This window comes from Podarcis gaigeae (genome assembly GCF_964106915.1).
Source record: "Podarcis gaigeae genome assembly, chromosome: 4".
NCBI lineage: Eukaryota > Metazoa > Chordata > Lepidosauria > Squamata > Lacertidae > Podarcis > Podarcis gaigeae.
This window is the reverse complement of record NC_139677.1, coordinates 104,512,977-104,532,675: the sequence shown is the minus strand read 5'-3', so window position 1 is coordinate 104,532,675 and position 19,699 is coordinate 104,512,977. Positions and strand designations below refer to the sequence as shown.

The following is a 19,699-nucleotide window of genomic DNA, read 5'->3' as shown; positions in this document are numbered from 1 at the left end:
AAAACACAAGGTGGAGTACCACCTATTTGCACAAAGACGAATACCCATAATTAAAATGCAGAATAAAATAAGCATCCATAAATAAAATATGCAGCGAAGCAATCCTATTTAAACAACACCGCAATTTACAGGAAGGAAACAACAGAGCATTGTGGAGCTGATCATATTTCTGCTGCCTCAGAGGAGGACATTTCCCTTTTTCTTTTAGGGTCCAGTGTGCTTTGAAGATGTTGCTGTTCGTTTTACGGATGAGGAGTGGGCGTTGCTGGATCCTGACCAGAGAGCTCTGCATAAGGACGTCATGGAGGAGAATCGTGGGATTGTGGCCTCTCTTGGTAAGGCTCCCTGTGGGGTTGTCATATCTGCCTGGAAATTCAAAAAATACCTCTATGGACCAACCTCAGATATTTTCACAGATCTCAACAGCACTCCCTATAACACCTGGGAACCTAAACACCCCCACAATAAACAGTAAATTACAGTTTTTTCTTTGAACAATCTTCTTCAAATTATTCCTTTTTCTACCACGATTGGGCTGGTCTGAACTGCCCAGGCCATATTCAATGTCAGCTTCAGAAAGATAAGTAGCTTCAGGTTTTCTGTTTTTGCTCCTGTCAGTCTTTAAGAAACTTAAAATTTTCCGGAAGGGGACTGTTCTTAAATCGAGGTACCACTGTAGTAATAATAATAATTTTTATTTCTACCCTGCCCATCTGGCTGGGTTCCTCCAGCCATTCTGGGCAGCTTCCAACATATATATTAACATGAAACATAAATAATTATAATCTGATCCCATATAAAAAGAACATTAACTTCATTTTATTTTTACCAATCAATTTTTATTGTTTTCTTTACACAGTCATTTTACAATACATTAAATCACATATATACTTTTAGCTCTGCCAAGCTTGCGACTTCCCTCCTTCCCTTCAGCAGGTATCCCTTATTTTCTCCAGTCGCGTATTTTAATTTCTAACCTTGTATCTGTCTTATACATTGTAGGAGTTTAATTTTACAATTATCCTTTAAGTACACAGTACATTTACTCCAGTTTTCCTGAAATCTCTGATCGTCCTGATCCCGAATCCTGCCAGTCAGTTTGGCTAATTCCGTGTAGTTCATCATTTTCGTCTGCTACTCCACAATGGTGAGAACTTATTGTAATTTCCAGTTTGGGGCCAATATATTCCTTGCCGCATAAATAGCCTTTGGTCTGTTTTCTTAACATCCTTCCCCTTCAAACCCAACAAAAAAGCCTCTAGTTTTTTAGGAAAGGTATATTTAAGTACTTTCTTAAGTTCATTACAGATCAACTCCCAAAAATTCTTGACTTTATCACAAGTCCACCACATATGATAGAAGTCTCCATCCACCTTTTTACATTTCCAGCATTTCCTATCCCTCATCCTATACATTTTCGCCAGTTTTACTGGTGTCAAATGCCACCTATATATCATCTTCATTAAATTTTCTTTTAAAGCCGTACACGCCGTGAATTTCATACTTTTGTTCCATAATTTTAGCCATGCATCCAGTTCAATAGTATGCCTAAAATCTATATCCCATTTTATCATTGCTTCTTTCACCTCTTCAACTTTTGAAACCATTCTAATAACAAATCATATATCCTAGATAGTATTCTACCTCTGCCTTCCACTAATTCTAATTGAAATCTTGATTTTTTATCCTTAAACCCAGCTTTCCTTTTATCCTCACTCAATATATCATTCACCTGATGGTATTGCAACCAACCTGTAAACATGCCCTCTCTTTACTCTTATGGTTTAAGTTTTAACCCTTGTTCCAGTTTTCTAATAATTTCCTCATAGGTGGCTCACCTTCCTTCCATATTTATCCATATTTACTTTTTTAACTGTCAGTACCTCTATTGGTGATATCCACCATGGGGTTTTCCTTTCCCATACTTCATAAATTGACCTTCTGATAATAATAATAAATTTTATTTATATCCCGCCCTCCCCAGCCGAAACTGGGCTCAGGGCGGCTAACAACAATCAATAATTCAACGATTCTAAAAACATTTCATTATAAAATTAATTAAAATCAAATTTATGGCAACCAATAAGCAAAATTCTGTGTAGATTTCCAGAGGAGGGGGGTCAGGCTGCGCCCTGACTGAAGGCCTGTTGGAACAGCTCTGTTTTGCAGGCCCTGTGGAAAGATGTCAAGTCCCGCAGGGCCCTGGTCTCTTGTGACAGAGTGTTCCACCAGATTGGAGCTGCGGCCGAAAAGGCCCTGGCTCTAGTTGAGGCCAGCCTAACCTCTCTGTGGACTGGGATCTTCAAGATGTTTTTATTTGCAGACCGTATGTTCCTCTGTGGGACATACCAGGAGAGGCGGTCCCGTAGGTACGAGGGTCCTAGGCCGTATAGGGCTTTAAAGGTTAAAACCAGCACCTTAAACCTGATCCTGTACTCCACTGGGAGCCAGTGCAGCTGGTATAGTACCGGAAGAATGTGATCTCGCAGCGAAGACCCCATAAGGAGTCTCGCCGCGGCATTCTGCACCCGCTGGAGTTTCTGGGTCAGTCTCAAGGGTAGCCCCACGTAGAGCAAGTTACAATAATCCAGTCTGGAAGTGACCGTCGTGTGGATCACAGTGGCTAGGTCAGGGCGAGAGAGATAAGGAGCCAACTGCTTAGCTTGGTGGAGAAGAAAAAATGCTGCCTTTGTTAAAACTGTAATCTGCGCCTCCATAAGAGAGGGAGGTATCGAAGATTACACCCAAACTCTTAACGGACGATGCTGGCACTAATTGCACCCCCGCAAGAGATGGGAGTTGACCCCTCAATCCCATATCGCCCCGTCCCAGCCAGAGGACCTCTGTCTTCGAAGGATTTAACTTCAACCGGCTCCCACATAACCATCCAGCCACAGCTTCCAGACATCTGGTCAGTGTGTCTGGGGCCGGGTCAGGATGGCCATCCATCAACAGATAGAGTTGGGTGTCATCGGCATACTGATGGCAACCCAGCCCGAAACTCCAGATCACATGGTTTAAAAAACCTTTATGAACTTTTACCTTATCATACCACAGGTACGAGTGCCACCCGTACCTGTTGTCATGACCTTCTAAATCCAATAGGTCCGTATTTTCCAATGTTATCCATTCCTTTAACAATACGAGACAGGATGCTTCATAATAGCGATTCATACCTGGTAATGCAAATCCTGGTGAGGCGATTCATACCTGGTAAGGCAAATCCACAGCTTTCTTTTTCATCTACCAAAATTTTCATTTCGATCCTCGTCTTCTTTCCCTGCCAGACAAATCTTGACACTATTTTTTGCCATTCTCTACATTGTCCTGTCCCTTTAATCAATGGAATTGTTTGGAATAAGAATAATATTCTAGGTAAAACGTTCATCTCCTTAGGTGGGGTTTTCCTTTCCAACCAATATTTGTTTCTTTCCCATACTTCATAAATTGACCTTCTGATCACATGGTTTAAAAAACCTTTATGAACTTTTACCTTATCATACCACAGGTACGAGTGCCACCCGTACCTGTTGTCATGACCTTCTAAATCCAATAGGTCTGTATTTTCCAATGTTATCCATTCATTTAACAATACGAGACAGGATGCTTCATAATAGAGATTCATACCTGGTAAGGCAAATCCACCTCTTTCTTTTTCATCTATCAACATTTTCGTTTTGATCCTCGGCTTCTTTCCCTGCCAGACAAATCTTGACACTATTTTTTTGCCATTCTCTACATTGTCCTGTCCCTTTAATCAATGGAAATGTTTGGAATAAGAATAACATTCTAGGTAAAACGTTCATCTTAATCACCAATATTCTGCCCGAAAAGGATAATTTCAAACTGTTCCAAAATTCTAAATCCTTCTTAATCTCTCTCCATATGGTTTCATAATTATCTTTATACAATTTTTCCCCTGTTGTCAACCAAATTCCAAGGTATCGTATTTTTTGCCCTATAGGACGCACTTTTTACCCTCCAAAAATGAAGGGGAAATCTGAGTGCGTCCTATGGGGTGAATGCAGGCTTTCGCTGAAGCTTGGAGAGCGAGAGGGGTTGGTGCAAAGCTCCCCGCGCTTCGGGAAGATATCCGCAGCCTAGGGAGCCCTGCGGGAGTTCCCGCATGGCTCCCTGGGCTGCGGATAGCAGTCTGCTGCCCAGAGCGCGGGGCGCGTTGAAGCAGAGTGCCCCGCGCTTCGGGCAGATATCCTTTTCTCCTCTAAAAACTACAGTAGGTGCGTTTTTAAAAGCTCGGGCTTCCCCCGCAGCTGGAGGGGGATAATCCCCCCCCTTTATTCTCCCTCCCCCAATTAGGTGCGTCCTATGGGCCGGTGCGTCCTATAGGGCGAAAAATACGGTATTTCACTTTCTTAACCACCATAATTCCTGTCCTGTGTTGCAATTCCTCTGTCTCTTCTTTATTCATATTTTTTACCAGCATTTTGGTCTTATTTCTATTGAGTTTGAATCCCTTAACTTTTCCAAATTCCTCCATTCTCTCTAGGGCTTTTTGTACACTGTTCTTTGGGTCTTCTAATGTTAAAACTAAATCATCAGCAAACACTTTTACTTTAAACTCTTTCGATCCCACCTTAATACCTCTGATTTCTGACACTTCTCTCAAATTCTTGTTTAATAACTCCAAAAGTGTAATTAATATACAACAGGAGCGACAAAGGACACCCTGCCTGGTGCCTTTAGAGATTTCAAAGTTGTCAGACAAATTATTATTTATAATAAGTTTGGCTTTTTGTTCTGAGTATATAGCCTCAATACCTTTCAAAAACATTTATCCTATTCCCATTGTTTTTAGGTTTTCTTTCATAAACCGCCATGAAACATTATCAAATGCTTTCTCTGCATCAATGAACACCAAGGCCGCTTGTTTATCATTTCTAGACTCCCAAGTATTCAATTATAGCCACTATGTTCCTAACATTGTCCTTCAGTTGTCGCCCTGGTAGGAAACCAGCTTGATCTTTATGTATTACTTCCTTTAAAAGTTTTTTTAATCTGTCGGCCAGCACATCCACAAATAATTTATAGTCATTGTTCAAAAAGGAAATAGGTCTATAATTTTTAACACTCAAACCATCTGTATCTTTCTTTGGGATTAAAGTGATGTACGCCTCTTTCCAGGTATTTGGAATTCCCCCTTCCTTCAAAATGTTATTCATAACCTCACACAGCACAGGTAATAATGGTCCACATAGTGTCTTATAATATTTTGCCGGAATGCCGTCAGGGCCTGGAGCTTTCCCTATCTTCATTCTCTTTATCGCCTTCTCAATTTCTTGTTCTGTAATTATCTGGTTTAATTGTTCCTTTTCTCCTGGGGGGATCTGCTGTAATTGATGACTTTTCTATTTTCTTACCATCTTCTTTCTCTGTCTTATACAAATCTTTATAAAATTTCAGAAAGGTCTTTCTAATTTCTTTGGGGTCTTCAATGATGTTTTCTGCCTCTCTTATCTTACAAATTGTGTTTTGTTTTTGTCTTGCCTTTAATCGCCATGCCAATAATTTTCCAGTTTTGTTGGCGGATTCAAAATTCCTTTGTCTCATTGTTTTTGCTATCCACTCTACATCCTGACTCACCAACATAGAGAACTGAGTCTGCAACAATTTAATATTTTGATTTTGTCTTATTAGCTCAACTTTTGGTTTTATTTCAGCAGTCTCTCATTCTCCATGAGATGGGACAGGATTTCTTCTTTCTTCTTCTCCCTTCCTCTTTTCTGAAAACTGTTCTTTTGGATTAGGAATCCTCTCATTACAGCTTTGCGTGCATCCCATACTGTTTCAATGGGTTTCCTTTGTTTAAATTCCACTTATTCTGTAATTGTCTCTTTTGCCTAATTTACTATCTTTTGGTCATTGAATAAACTTTCATACATCCTCCATCTGAATGATGAGAAGGGTCTTTTCCTTTTAACTCCAAATATAACTAATTATGTTCTGATAATGTCCTTAGGAGAATCTCACTTTTGGAAATTCTTGGCACCAATTCTTTAGAAGTCCAAATGTAATTTTTTCTACCAAAGCTTGGATTTGGACCTGGAAAGAATGTGAACTGTTTTGTTGTGGGATTTGTAAGTCTCCAAATATCTGTTAGCCCCATAGTGTCTGATATATCAAAATATGTTTTGGGTAGTTTACCTTCATTTGTGTCTCACCTTTTCGTTGATCTATCCAAATCTGGAATAACCACACTGTTGAAATCCCCCATTACTATCACTCTCTGATCCAAAAATTCTGATAATGTTTCATTGAGCTTCGAATAAAAGTCGGCTTTTTTGTCATTAGGTGCGTAGATTCCCACAATGATTACCTTTCCCCCCTGGAACGTAATTTGCACTATCAGCACTTTCCCCTCCTCATCTTTATAAATTAATTTTGGGTCGTATTTCTCCATTATATACAATACAACCCCTCTTTTTTTGTTTGTGTCTGAGGCAATAAAGTCTTTCCCCAATCTTTTAGTTCTTAAAATCCTCTTATGTTTCCTTGCGACATGTGTTTCCTGTAAACAGGTTAAATCTAAATTCCATTTAATCAAGACATGTTTGATTTTGTGCCTTTTATTTTTATTTTTAAGTCCATTCACATTCTATGAAAATATTTTCAGAGCTTTTTTCTGGTTTGTTTAAGTCTACTATCAAACTTGGGGGTCCTTGTTATCATTATCCTCTTCTTCCTCTTCTCCTTCTTCTTCTTTCTCCTCTTCAGACTGGTCCCGTCCTGGTCTTACCTTCTCCACTTTTCCCAACTCTTTCTCATATCTTCTGGAGAATTTTTCCAGATCCTGAAGGCTACTTAGTTTGAACCTCTTGTCTTTGTAATAGAAGGAAATTCCTTCTGGAAATTCCCATCTATGCTGGATTCCATTTTGCTTTAACTGGCCAACTGGTTGGTGGCAGCGGATTAGTGGTGTACGGGTCAATAGTCCGTGGGATGACTGGGGACTCCATACGAATGCCACAGTTGGCGCCATAGATTTCTGATTGGGTTAATGTTTGGGCTATTCCCAAGCCATTCCAGCAGTGCAATAGGATTATCTTTAAAGCACCTTTTGCACACAGCATGGAACATTCATGGAACTGAATCCTGTTGAAATAGGAAAGAAAGAAAGAAAGATTTGTATAAATATATATAGAAATGCTTCAGTATCTGGGAAAAGATCACTTGTGGAACGCTTCAGTTTGGGCTCAACATTCCCATTCCACTACCGTGGAAAAAAGAATTATCTGGGACGCAAGTAAAGCGGTGATGAGGGGGTTTTTGATACAACAGAATGCTGTAAAGAAAAGGACACAAAATGAGAAAAAAGACAAGATCTTGGAGAAAATTAAAGAATTAGAGAAGAAGTTAAGATCAAATCCGAAGTTACAGCCGATTCTGAGAGAAATTAAACTCTATCAAGCACAATATTCTAAATTGATAAACCAGGAAATAGAGTGGAAAGTTAAATTAATGAAACAAAAAACTTTTGAATCGGCGAATAAATGTGGGAAACTGCTAGCTTGGCAGTTGAAGAAGAGACAAAAACTAAACACGGTTACAAATTTGGAGATTGAAGGAAGAAATATTCAGAACCCTGTGGATATTAGAAAGTGTTTCCAGAGATACTTCAAAAAATTATATACTCAAGGGCCGCAAGATGAGGCTGAAATTAATCAATTTTTGGGAAAAAACGGACTAACAAAATTGTCACAAGAAAACAGATCAATCCTGAATAGCAAAATAACACGACAAGAGATCGAACAAGCCATTCAGAATATGCAACTGGCCAGACGGTCTGACCTTCAAGTACTACAAGACATTAAAAGACTATTTGATACAACCATTGATGGAGGTCAGTAACGAAATTATGGAAGGGAAGAGGGCACCGGAATCGTGGAAGGAAGCTTTTATCACATTGATACCAAAATCTGAAGCTGAAAAGACACAACTTAAGAACTACCGTCCCATCTCCCTTTTAAATGTGGATTACAAAATATTTGCAGACATTTTGGCAAGTAGATTAAAAAAAGTTCTAAACGAAGTAATTCATAAAGACCAGGCAGGCTTTCTCCCAGGTAGACATATGTTTGCTAACACAAGGAACATTATTGACATTTTGGAGCTTCTGCAAACAGACATAAACACAAAAGATTCTAAGATGGCGGCACGCAGAGACGCTGCGGCTCAGTGCTCTCCTTTTGTTTTTTATTTTTACTTGTTCTTTGTTTTTTATTTTTACTTGTTCTGAGTATGTCTGGCCGGGCAAGAAAGATTTATAGCAGGCAGGAACTCCTGAAGGTCGGGTTACAGTGTGAACAAGCTGTGAGAGCTGATTATTTTCGCCTAGATAACGCTCCTGTGGGAGTAGCCAGGCCACCGGGTTCTCCATGGATTACTATGCCGCCAGGGAGGAGGCGAAGGCGGCGTAGAGACAGGAGGCAAAGGCGGGGTTGTCGGGCCGGCGTCCTGGTAAGATTGCAGAGGAGTCCATCTAAACCACCACTCCCTAGCATATTTCTTGCTAATGTGAGATCTCTTGCCAACAAGATGGATGAATTGAGGCTGCTGGCGGCAAAGAACAGTCTTGTAAAAGATTGCTGCGTTTTATTTGTCATTGAGACATGGCTTCAACCGTCCATACCAGACACGGCTATTCAGTTGGAAGGCTGTGTGGTACATCGTCATGACCGAGGCATGGACTTCGGAAAAACCAGAGGAGGGGGGCTGTGTGTATATGTGAACAAATGCTGGTCCAATAATTCTAAGACCGTTGGCAGTTACTGTTCACCGGATTTGGAATATGTGGCTGTTAAATGTAGACCAGCCTATCTCCCTAGGGAGTTTACAGCTGTTATGCTAACTGGTGTGTACGTGCCACCAGATGCCAATGCCAACTTGGCGCTGGGATGCCTGCAGAGCCTTATCAGCAGCCAGCAAGACAAGCATCCTGAAGCTGTGCACATCATTGCGGGAGACTTTAATCATGTTGAACTTAAAAAGTGCTCCCAACGCTCTATCAGCATGTGAAATGTCCCACAAGAGGGGACAAGACACTGGACAAAGTTTATTCGAATGTAAATCACGGCTATAGGGCTTTACAGCTGCCACATTTGGGCCAGTCCGACCATATGTCTCTGTTCCTGGTACCAGCATATATCCCACTCAGGAAACGGGCTCCCACAATATCAAGGACTGTTAAAATCTGGCCTGAAGGTGCTATCCATCAGCTGCAGGACTGTTTTGAGAGAACCAATTGGGACATTTTCGATCGTTCAGACCTGGAGGAGCACACGGCGGCAGTTCTGTGCTATATCAATCACTGCACAGACACTGTCACAGTAAATAAATCCATCCGGTTTTATCCCAATCAGAAACCCTGGATGAATAGAGAGGTCCAGTGCCTGTTGCGGGAAAGGAACAGGGCTTTTAGGTCGGGCGAGGTGCAGCTTTACAGTGTGGCAAGAGCAAACTTGAAGAGGGGTATTCAACGGGCAAAACTGGTCTATAGGCAGAGGATTGAGGATAATTTAAGGAGTAACAACACAAGACAGATGTGGCAGGGGATTCAGCATATTACCAACTACAAACCTAACCTTGGTGCTGTCGACGGTGACCCTTTGCTGGCGGAGGAGCTTAACTTCTTCTTTGCTCGCTTCGAGAAGGAGCCACCTGAGACGCCGGTATTACAGCCACCAGCCCATAGGGGCCCCTCATTCACTGTAGAGGAGCATGAGGTGAGACAGGTATTGAGGATGGTGAATCCGAGGAAGGCTGCTGGACCTGATGGCATCACGGGAAAGGTGTTGAAGGGCTGTGCGGATCAGCTGGCGAGGGTCTTTACTAAGATCTTCAACAAGTCCTTACACCAGTCTATTGTCCCACCCTGCCTGAAGTCGTCAACTATTGTTCCTCTGCCTAAAAAATCCACAATCAGTAGTCTGAACGACTACAGACCAGTTGCACTGACTCCAATCATCATGAAGTGTTTTGAGAAACTGGTGCGCCGTCACATTATTTCCTGTCTTCCATCAACTTTTGACAACTACCAGTTTGCATACAGGGCAAATAGATCCACGGAAGACGCTATCACTACTACTCTCCATGCTGCTCTGTTCCATCTGGAGCAGCCGGGGAGTTATGTGAGGCTGCTGTTTGTGGATTTTAGCTCTGCTTTTAACACTATCCTCCCCCATAGACTGGTGTCCAAGCTAGAGGCGATTGGACTCTCCAACTCCACCTGTCTCTGGGTTTTGGACTTTTTGTCAGAACGTTCTCAGAGGGTTAGAGTAGGGTCACATATGTCCACAGCCCTTAGCCTTAACACCGGCTCACCACAGGGTTGTGTGTTGAGTCCCCTGCTCTATACTCTCTATACGTATGATTGTACAGCCATTTATTCCAGCAACAAAATCATCAAGTTTGCTGATGACACTACGGTGGTGGGGCTCATTTCAGGAGGGGATGAGTCCGCCTATCGGGACGAGGTGGAGCGGCTTTGTGCTTGGTGTGGAGAGAACAATCTGGCTCTTAATACGACTAAGACCAAGGAATTGGTGGTGGATTACAGGAAAAAAAAGGTGGACATTCAGCCCTTGTATATCAACGGGGAACGGGTGGAGAGGGTGGCGGAATTCAGGTTTTTGGGAGTGACTATCGATCAGGGCATGACTTGGAGCGCAAATACCACTGCTCTGGTGAAGAAGGCCCAGCAGAGAATTTATTTCCTCAGACTTTTAAAGAAGAACAATCTGAGTGAGAAACTGCTGGTGTCCTTCTACCGAGGCTCCATAGAGAGCATTCTCACATACTGTATTTGTGCCTGGTTCTCCAGCTGTACAGCTAGGAAGAGGAAGGTGCTCCAGAAGGTCATAACCACAGCCCAAAGGATTATTGGTCATCCCCTCCCATCTTTGGAAGAACTGTACGGTTCCCGTTGTCTTAGGAAAGCAAACAATATCCTGCAGGATGCATCTCACCCGGGACACAGTCTGTTTGTACTACTGCCTTCTGGCATGAGATACAGAAACATCAAGTCAAGGACAAATAGACTGAAAAATAGTTTCTATCCAAGAGCTGTGGCCTTCTTAAATGCAGTAACTCGATAGTGTGACCTGGGAGTTTGATGGGTGTGGGTGTGGGTGTGGCTGGAATGTGGTTTGTTTGGTTGTTGTTGTTGTGTTGCTTTTGTTGTTTTTAAGGGATGGCATCCAATTTCGTTGCACTTGTGCAATGTTGCACTTGTGTAATGACAATAAAGAATCTATCTATCTATCTATCTATCTATCTATCTATCTATCTAAAAGCAGTGTTAATCTTTATAGATGCGGAGAAGGCCTTTGACAACATCTCTTGGAAATTTATGAAGGGAAATTTAAGAGAAATGGGAGTGGGACGGGGTTTTGAGAATGGGATTGATGCAATATATTCAGAACAAAAGGCCAAACTGATAGTTAACAATGTGGTTACAGAAGAGTTCAAAATTGAAAAAGGAACATGACAAGGCTGCCCGATCTCCCCTCTGTTATTTATTTCAGTTCTGGAGGTGCTCTTGAATATGATTAGAGGGGACCGGCTGGTGGAAGGGATTCAGGTCGGAGCGAAACAATATAAACTTAAAGCTTTTGCAGATGACCTAGTTTTGACACTGCAGGAGCCAGAACCTAGTACAAAAAGAGTATTGCAACTGATACAGTATTTTGGTCGGGTGGCGGGATTTAAACTAAATAAACAGAAAACTAAGGTGTTGGGAAAGAATTTGACAGATACAGAGTCAGAACGGTTTCAGAGAGAAACAGAACTAACTGTGGTTAAAAAAGTAAAGTACCTAGGGGTAAACATAACAGCAAAAAATCTGAGTCTATTTAAGGATAATTATGAAAAATGTTGGTCTGAAATTAAGAGAGACTTGGACAGTTGGACAAAATTGAAGCTTTCTTTGTTAGGCCGAATTGCTGCTATCAAGATGAATGTATTGCCAAAAATGTTGTTCTTGTTTCAAACATTACAGATTGTGGACAAGACGGAGTGCTTCCGGAAGTGGCAGAGAGATATCTCTAAATTTGTCTGGCAGGGCAAAAAGCCCAGAATCAAGTTTAAGATTTTAACTGATGCGAAAGAGAGAGGGGGCTTTGCCCTGCCAGACTTAAGGTTGTACTATGAAGCCGCAGCTTTCTGCTGGCTAAAAGACTGGCTACTTCTCGAAGACACTGATGTGCTGGATTTGGAAGGTTTTAACAATGCTTTTGGTTGGCATGCATACTTATGGTATGACAAAGTTAAGATCAATAAGGCCTTTAAAAACCATATTGTCAGGAAAGCAGTATTTAATGTCTGGATAAAATACAAAGACTTATTGGAAAATAAAACTCCAAGGTGGCTTTCACCTCTGGAAGCTAAGGCCCGAAAAAGACCCAATATGGAGGCCAAATGGCCAAAATATTGGGAAATATTAGAAAAAGATGGAGACAATTGGAAATTGCAGAGTTTGGAGAAAATGAAGGATAAAGTGCGAGACTGGTTACATTACGCTCAGATTAAAGAAGTTTATAAAAATGACAAAAAGTTAGGGTTCCAGATGGAGAAATCGAAGTTGGAAACAGAGCTGCTAGAACCAAAGACTAAGGTATTATCTAGAATGTATAACTTGCTGTTAAAATGGAATACACAAGATGAATTGGTTAAATCGGCTATGATAAAGTGGGCATAATATCATGTTTGAGGATATTGGGCATAATATCATGTTTGAGGACTGGGAAAGGTTGTGGACCACTGGGCTGAACTTCACTGCATGTAATGCTCTGAAGGAAAATGTAATGAAAATGATATATAGATGGTACATGACCCCAGTTAAACTTGCCAAAATATACCATTCGTCTGATAATAAATGTTGGAAATGTAAAGAAAGTGAAGGAACATTCTTTCACCTCTGGTGGACCTGTCCTAAAGTGAAGGCCTTCTGGGAAATGATATATAATGAGCTGAAAAAGGTATTTAAGTATACCTTCACTAAGAAACCAGAGGCCTTCCTTCTGGGTATTGTCGGCCAGAAGGTGCTAAAGAAGGACCGAACATTTTTTATGTATGCAACAACGGCAGCAAGGATACTCATCGCTAAGAACTGGAAAACTCAAGATCTACCCACACTGGAAGAGTGGCAGATGCAGCTGATGGACTATATGCAATTGGCCGAAATGACTGGCAGAATCCGAGACCTGGGAGAAGAGAGGATTGAGGAAGACTGGAAGAAATTTAAGACGTATTTACAAAAACATTGTAATTTGGTTGAATGTTAAGAAGGATGCTAGATTATAAATAATTGGCCACCACTAAACAAGATTTGAATTTGATTATAAGTGAGATTAAAGATAACATAAACCTTTTGGAGAACTATTAGATTATATCTAAATGAGTGGATACAAGATTGTAAACAAGTTGATAATTTGTTTGGAAAAACTTTTAATGAAGTAAATGGGTGCGGGAGACGTGAGGGAGTCCAAAGAAGTGATGAAACCATGTTATGATATAAGCAATGTTGTTTATTATTTGTGTATTTGCATTTTAAAAACTTTAATAAATATTTATAAAAAAAAAAAATAATGATGCAAATTCTGCCCACACCTTTTGCTGCCATACAATCCCAGATCATCACACTGTCTGGGTGTTTCACAGTAGGATATAAATCTTCTCTGATTCTTCTCCTCTTGCCCAGTTAAAGAAACTTGCGTATTTCATGCCATCACTACCAAGCAAGGTAGTGTCCCATTGTTCCGCTGTCCAGTTAACATGGGTTTAATCTTTTCAACTTTTGCTTGAGAGATTACAATGGCTTTTTCCTTAGAATTCTAACATTTAGAATTCTAACTCAACTTCACATTACATTGCGCCATGTCATCTTGTATACACCCAGATGATTTTCTTCTGTCATGTAGGGACAGTCTCTCCACTCGTCCATCGTCACTTGCCTTTGTGCACCTTTTCCTGCCTTTACCAGTCAGATTTTGTAGTGACTGAGTCTCCTTATACCCCTTCAAAAATATAGAAAGGCCAGCTTTGGTTTTGTTTTCCCCAATCTTTCATCTAATTTCTTCATAACTGTAGCCTTGTTCACTAATATTAGAATCTTACATCGCTTTCTGGGTGACCAGTCAACTCTTTGTTCCATTTCTATAATTTTATTATGTTTTACAACCTCACTAAATGAAAGAACACAAAAAACCAACCAACTTGATAGCAATCACATAACACACTGAAAAAAGTCAACCTAAGCTTCCTTTTTTGGTTATTGGCTATAACATTTGATAAAATATAGGTAATTGAACAAACTTTGTTGGATTACATTCCTGTTTAAATTATATTTCCATTGATATATAATTTTATGATATTACTCCAAAAGAAGTGGTGTTTTGAGCCATCAAACCTCTGAAATACACTTTTTTCCGGAAGTCGTCCACAATTTTGACCATGACTGTATAACAAAGCAACATTCAACAACTCATCAGAATCTCATAATAAACAAACAACACAGGTCATGAACACACAACCAACTCCCTTCAGATCTTCTCCATTTGTTCCTGAGGATCTAATCCCTTTTTGTTTCCATTGCAGATGGTGATGAATTGGAAATCGAGAACAAAGGTGACCACGACAAAATCCCCAGAGAGGAGAAGCCATGTAAAAATTTGGAGTGTGGGGAAACTTTCAGTCAGAGCTCCTATTTGACTTCCCATCAACAAAATCTCCTTGGAAAGAAACTATATCAATGCATGGAATGTGGAAAGAGCTTCAGTCAGAGCTCCTCTCTCACTTCCCATCAAAGAATTCATACAGGGGTGAAACCCTATCAGTGTGTGGAATGTGGAAAGAGCTTCAGGAGGAGCTGCGATCTCACTTCCCATCAAAGAATTCATACAGGGGAGAAATCTTTTCAGTGCTTTGAATGTGGAAAGAGCTTTAGTCGCAGCCACAGTCTCACTTCCCATCAAAGAATTCATACAGGGGATAAACCCTATCAGTGCATGGAATGTGGAAAGAGCTTCACTGATAGCTCCTCTTTCACTTCCCATCAAAGGATTCATACAGGGGAGAAACCCTATCAGTGTGTGGAATGTGGAAAGAGCTTCAGGAAGAGCTCCTCTCTCATGTCCCATAAAATAATTCATACAGGGGAGAAACCCTATCAGTGTGTGGAATGTGGAAAGAGTTTCACTCAGAGGTCCTCTCTCACTTTCCATCAAAGAATTCATATAGGGGAGAAACCATATCAGTGTGAGGAATGTGGAAAGAGCTTCACTGATAGCTCTAAACTCACTTCCCATCAAACAATTCATACAGGGGAGAAACCCTATCAGTGTGTGGAATGTGGAAAGAGCTTCAGGAAGAGCTCCAATCTCACCAAGCATCAGAGAATTCATACAGGGGAGAAACCCTATCAGTGTGTGGAATGTGGAAGGAGCTTCAATCAGAGGTCCTCTCTCACTTCCCATCAAAGAATTCATACAGGGGAGAAACCCTATCAGTGTGTGGAATGTGGAAAGAGCTTCACTGATAGCTCCTCTCTCACTTCCCATCAAAGAATTCATACAGGGGAGAAACCCTATCAGTGTGTGGAATGTGGAAAGAGCTTCACTGATAGCTCCTCTCTCACTTCCCATCAAAGAATTCATACAGGGGAGAAACCCTATCAGTGTTTAGAATGTGGAAAGAGCTTCAGGAGGAGCTGCGATCTCACTTCCCATCAAAGAATTCATACAGGGGAGAAACCCTATTAGTGTGTGGAATGTGGAAAGAGCTTCAGGAGGAGCTCCTCTCTCACTTCCCATCAAATAATTCATACAGGCTAGAGAGCAAAAGGGGACGTGGCCTACATACATAGATTTGCTGAAGGGAAATGGTAATTAAAAGAATATGAGGAAATACAGCGGTGCCCCGCAAGACGAATGTCTCGCAATACGGAAAACCCGCTAGACGAAAGGGTTTTCCGTTTTGGGGGTGCTTCGCAAAACGAATTTCCTATGGGCTTGCTTCGCAAGACGAAAATGTCTTGCGAGTTCCTGCGGGGTTTTTTTTCTTCCCCCCCTTTTTCTAAGCCACTAAGCCGCTAAAAGCTGCTAATAGCACTAGTACGCTAAGCCGTCAACGGGCTTGCTTCACAAGACGACAAAACCGCTAGACGAAGAGACTCACGGAATGGATTCTTTTCGTCTTGCGAGGCACCACTGTAAAAGATCATTTGCAGAGTTGGTTACACTACAATTACTTGAGTTGTACAAGGAAGATAATAAGAAAGGGTTTAGTTATACATTTTCTAGATTTCAACAGGAAATTATAGAAGTGCAGGTGCTGAAGAAAGTGTATAGTATTTTGCTAGAATGGGGAACAAAAGATGAGGTCGAATTGGTCATGATCAAATGAGCACAAGATATAGGACATAACATACAATTTGAGGACTGGGAAAAATTATGGAAAGTAAATTTCAAATTTACAGACTGTTATCTTTTGAAAGAAAACTACAGTGGTACCTCAGTTTACATACGCTTCAGGTTGCATACACTTCAGGGTACAGAGTCCACTAACCCAGAAATAGTACCTCAGGTTAAGAACTTTGCTTCAGGATGAGAACAGAAATTATGCTTCGGCGGCGCGGCGGCAGCAGGAGGCCCCATTAGCTAAAGTGGTGCTTCAGGTTAAGAACAGTTTCAGATTAAGAACGGATCTCTGGAATTAATTAAGTACTTAACCCGAGGTACCACTGTGGTTGGAAAATGTATAGATGGTATATTACACCAGTACAGAAAGCAAAAATATATAAAACCAAGTCAAACATATGATGGAAATGTAAAGAAAAAGAAGAGACTTTTTATCATAGGTGGTGGAAATGTAGAGAAGTTTAAAAATGGTGGGAAATGATATATAATGAATTGAAAAAAAATGTTCAAATTGACATTTGTAAAAAAAACCAGAAGCTGAATTCAGTGCGTTGTCAGAGCTTTGTAGGGAACTAGAGTTCTAAAGTGTTTGGTCCAAGAGATCTGTGGAGAGTGTTGCTTGCCCATCACCATTTGGGAAGACAATCAACCCTGTTTGAAGTTAGCAGAGTTTGGACAGTTTATGTCCAGAACCAAACATTTGGACATACGTTTCCAAAATGCATGTCAGAGTGTTCAGACAGGCTTAGTGAAGCTGAAGTGCTGTCCGAGCCAGAAGAATCTGGCAGATGGGTTCACTAAACCTTTGAGCTTCCAAAAACAGGGGGAGTTCTGTGAAGGGTTGGGTTGGGGTAAGTGGTAGTGCTTACATTCACCCCAGCGGTACAGGATGAGCGGGGGTGTGAGGAGACCCAGAGCTTATAGGGTTAATAGCTCGGGAAGTTACATCCTGTCGCTGGGGGTGTGTTCACATAGGGGAAGGGTTTGTACACTTTGTAATGTGAAATACTTTACTTTCTGTTTTGCTTTGAAGGGGAGAGACAGCATGTCAGCTCTTTCTCCCGGATTGCTGATTTATCTTGCCGCTGTACAATAAAGCTTCTTAGATTAGAAAGAAGCTGCGTACGGAGTCTTTTCTGCATGCCTGAGCTTTCTTCACACAGGCCACATCGCTGTTCGCAAACTCTGCTAGATGCCGGGAAAAGCTTTTCCCTGGTCGCAGTGGAAGTGTGTTGTTTTTACCTTGTCTGCCAGGTTACCTGTTAATGGTCGCTTGACTGGATGACCTGGGGAGGCTGGCCATTCTCTTGTAATGATAATACTTCATTCCTGAGCCAGGTCACAGGCTCACCCTATTCACACCTTAAATGTGCCCTTAAGGCAGGATTTGTGAGGACAGAGACAATGAGGAGGTTTCTGCATTTCCTTTGACCTTGTAGAGAAATATTTGAGGTGAGTGAAAGAGTCAAAACGGCTTTAGGACTTTTCTTCTGGGTTTTGGACATGTGGTTTATATATTGATATATGTGTTTGCTTGGTACATTGAGGAACATATTATATATTATATTATATATATATATATATATATATATATTTGCTTTCGTAGATTTTCACGGGTACAGGAATGCAGGTTTTGGTGTCCTCGGGTGTCTTTTACACGGGAAGACACCCGAGGACACCAAAACCTGCATATATATATATATATATATATATATATGCTTTCGTAGATTTTCACGGGTACAGGAATGCAGGTTTTGGTGTCCTCGGGTGTCTTCCCGTGTAAAAGTTGGGGTGTCTAGGCGACGTTTCGACGAGGTCTCACTCGTCATCTTCAGGCTGGTGCTTTCGGCTTCTTGTTACTGGAACAGAGCGGGATCTCAATGTTTGAGTTCCTATAAATACTGTAGAGGGGGTGTGGTGTCTAGCCTCCAATGTTCTGGGCAGAGAGGAAGTTCCCAGGCTAGTGTGCCTTTTCTTCTTTTGTTCCTTAATTACTTGAGAGATACCTTGAGTGATTTCTTGAGTGATATCCTGAGTACCACTTAGGTGGGTCATTAGGTGTGGATTAGTTGCTAAAGTCTTTGTGTCTTGACCTCTTGAACTTTGTGAAGAGTTTTCCAGTAGCCAATCCATGGTGGCACCTCCGGATGCTGCACCCCCCTGCAATCCCTACACAGATCTGGCTGACACAAGCCACAAAACCACAGCTCGCCCCTATACACGAAGCCAAGCCAAAGCACAACTAAGTGCAATACAGCCATCTTCTCAGGAAAACTCTTCACAAAGTTCAAGAGGTCAAGACACAAAGACTTTAGCAACTAATCCACACCTAATGACCCACCTAAGTGGTACTCAGGATATCACTCAAGAAATCACTCAAGGTATCTCTCAAGTAATTAAGGAACAAAAGAAGAAAAGGCACACTAGCCTGGGAACTTCCTCTCTGCCCAGAACATTGGAGGCTAGACACCACACCCCCTCTACAGTATTTATAGGAACTCAAACATTGAGATCCCGCTCTGTTCCAGTAACAAGAAGCCGAAAGCACCAGCCTGAAGATGACGAGTGAGACCTCGTCGAAACGTCGCCTAGACACCCCAACTTTTACACGGGAAGACACCCGAGGACACCAAAACCTGCATATATATATATATATATATATATATATGAAAATGGACATCGAATACTCGTTGCCAAGGGATGGAAAGATCAGGAGGCTCCAAAAATAACAGATTGTCAAATCAAATTACAGGAATTTGTGGAGACGGCTCAATTGACTAGTAAACTCAGAGGAAACTCAAAGCAAAAAATCGCGGAAAACTGGGATGGTTATAGAAGATATGTTCAAAAATACAATAATAGTTTTGACTCCATGCTCGCATTCGAGTGATAAAGGAACTAAAAGAAGGTGGACAACTATTAAGGATTTATCAAGTTTTCAGAATCTTTTGGAAAATTTATATAGAAAGGTTTATTGTTTTGTGTACGTTCAATTGTAAGATAAAATATATGTGAAGGGACTTGATAGGAAGTCAAAACTGAAGAAAAGATTTTGTAATATAAAAGGGGGGAAATATTTATTTTCATTATTATCACTTTATTTAATATATAATAATATCACTATTATCACTTTATTTATTTTATTTTATTTTATTTTATTTTCATTATTATCACTTTATTTTATTGTATTTTTTGTGTTTCTGCGGGAGTGTGTTTTGTATGGAATGTTTGGGAGGAAATAAGACAGTAAATAACAAATAACAAACAAA

General features: G+C 40.9%; 2 protein-coding genes across 3 annotated transcripts in view; one reads left to right on the top strand and one right to left on the bottom strand.

Annotated features, from left to right (window-relative positions):
• The window catches only part of LOC310843650 (uncharacterized protein), a 34,497-nt gene extending 20,324 nt beyond the window's left edge, over nt 1-14,173 (bottom strand). The window contains exon 1 of the mRNA XM_083737285.1: nt 14,156-14,173. The gene's annotated coding sequence lies outside the window, so the exon portion shown is untranslated. The remainder of the gene's footprint in view (nt 1-14,155) is intronic.
• LOC310843293 (uncharacterized protein) overlaps nt 1-19,699 on the top strand; it is a 38,803-nt gene that overhangs the window by 2,411 nt on the left and 16,693 nt on the right. The window contains exon 5 of one of the 2 annotated variants that reach the window (XM_083736388.1): nt 209-335. The exons of the other annotated variant lie outside the window; for it this stretch is intronic. Coding sequence (XP_083592514.1) covers nt 209-335 — 127 coding nt within the window. The remainder of the gene's footprint in view (nt 1-208; nt 336-19,699) is intronic. 2 annotated transcript variants of the gene reach the window in all.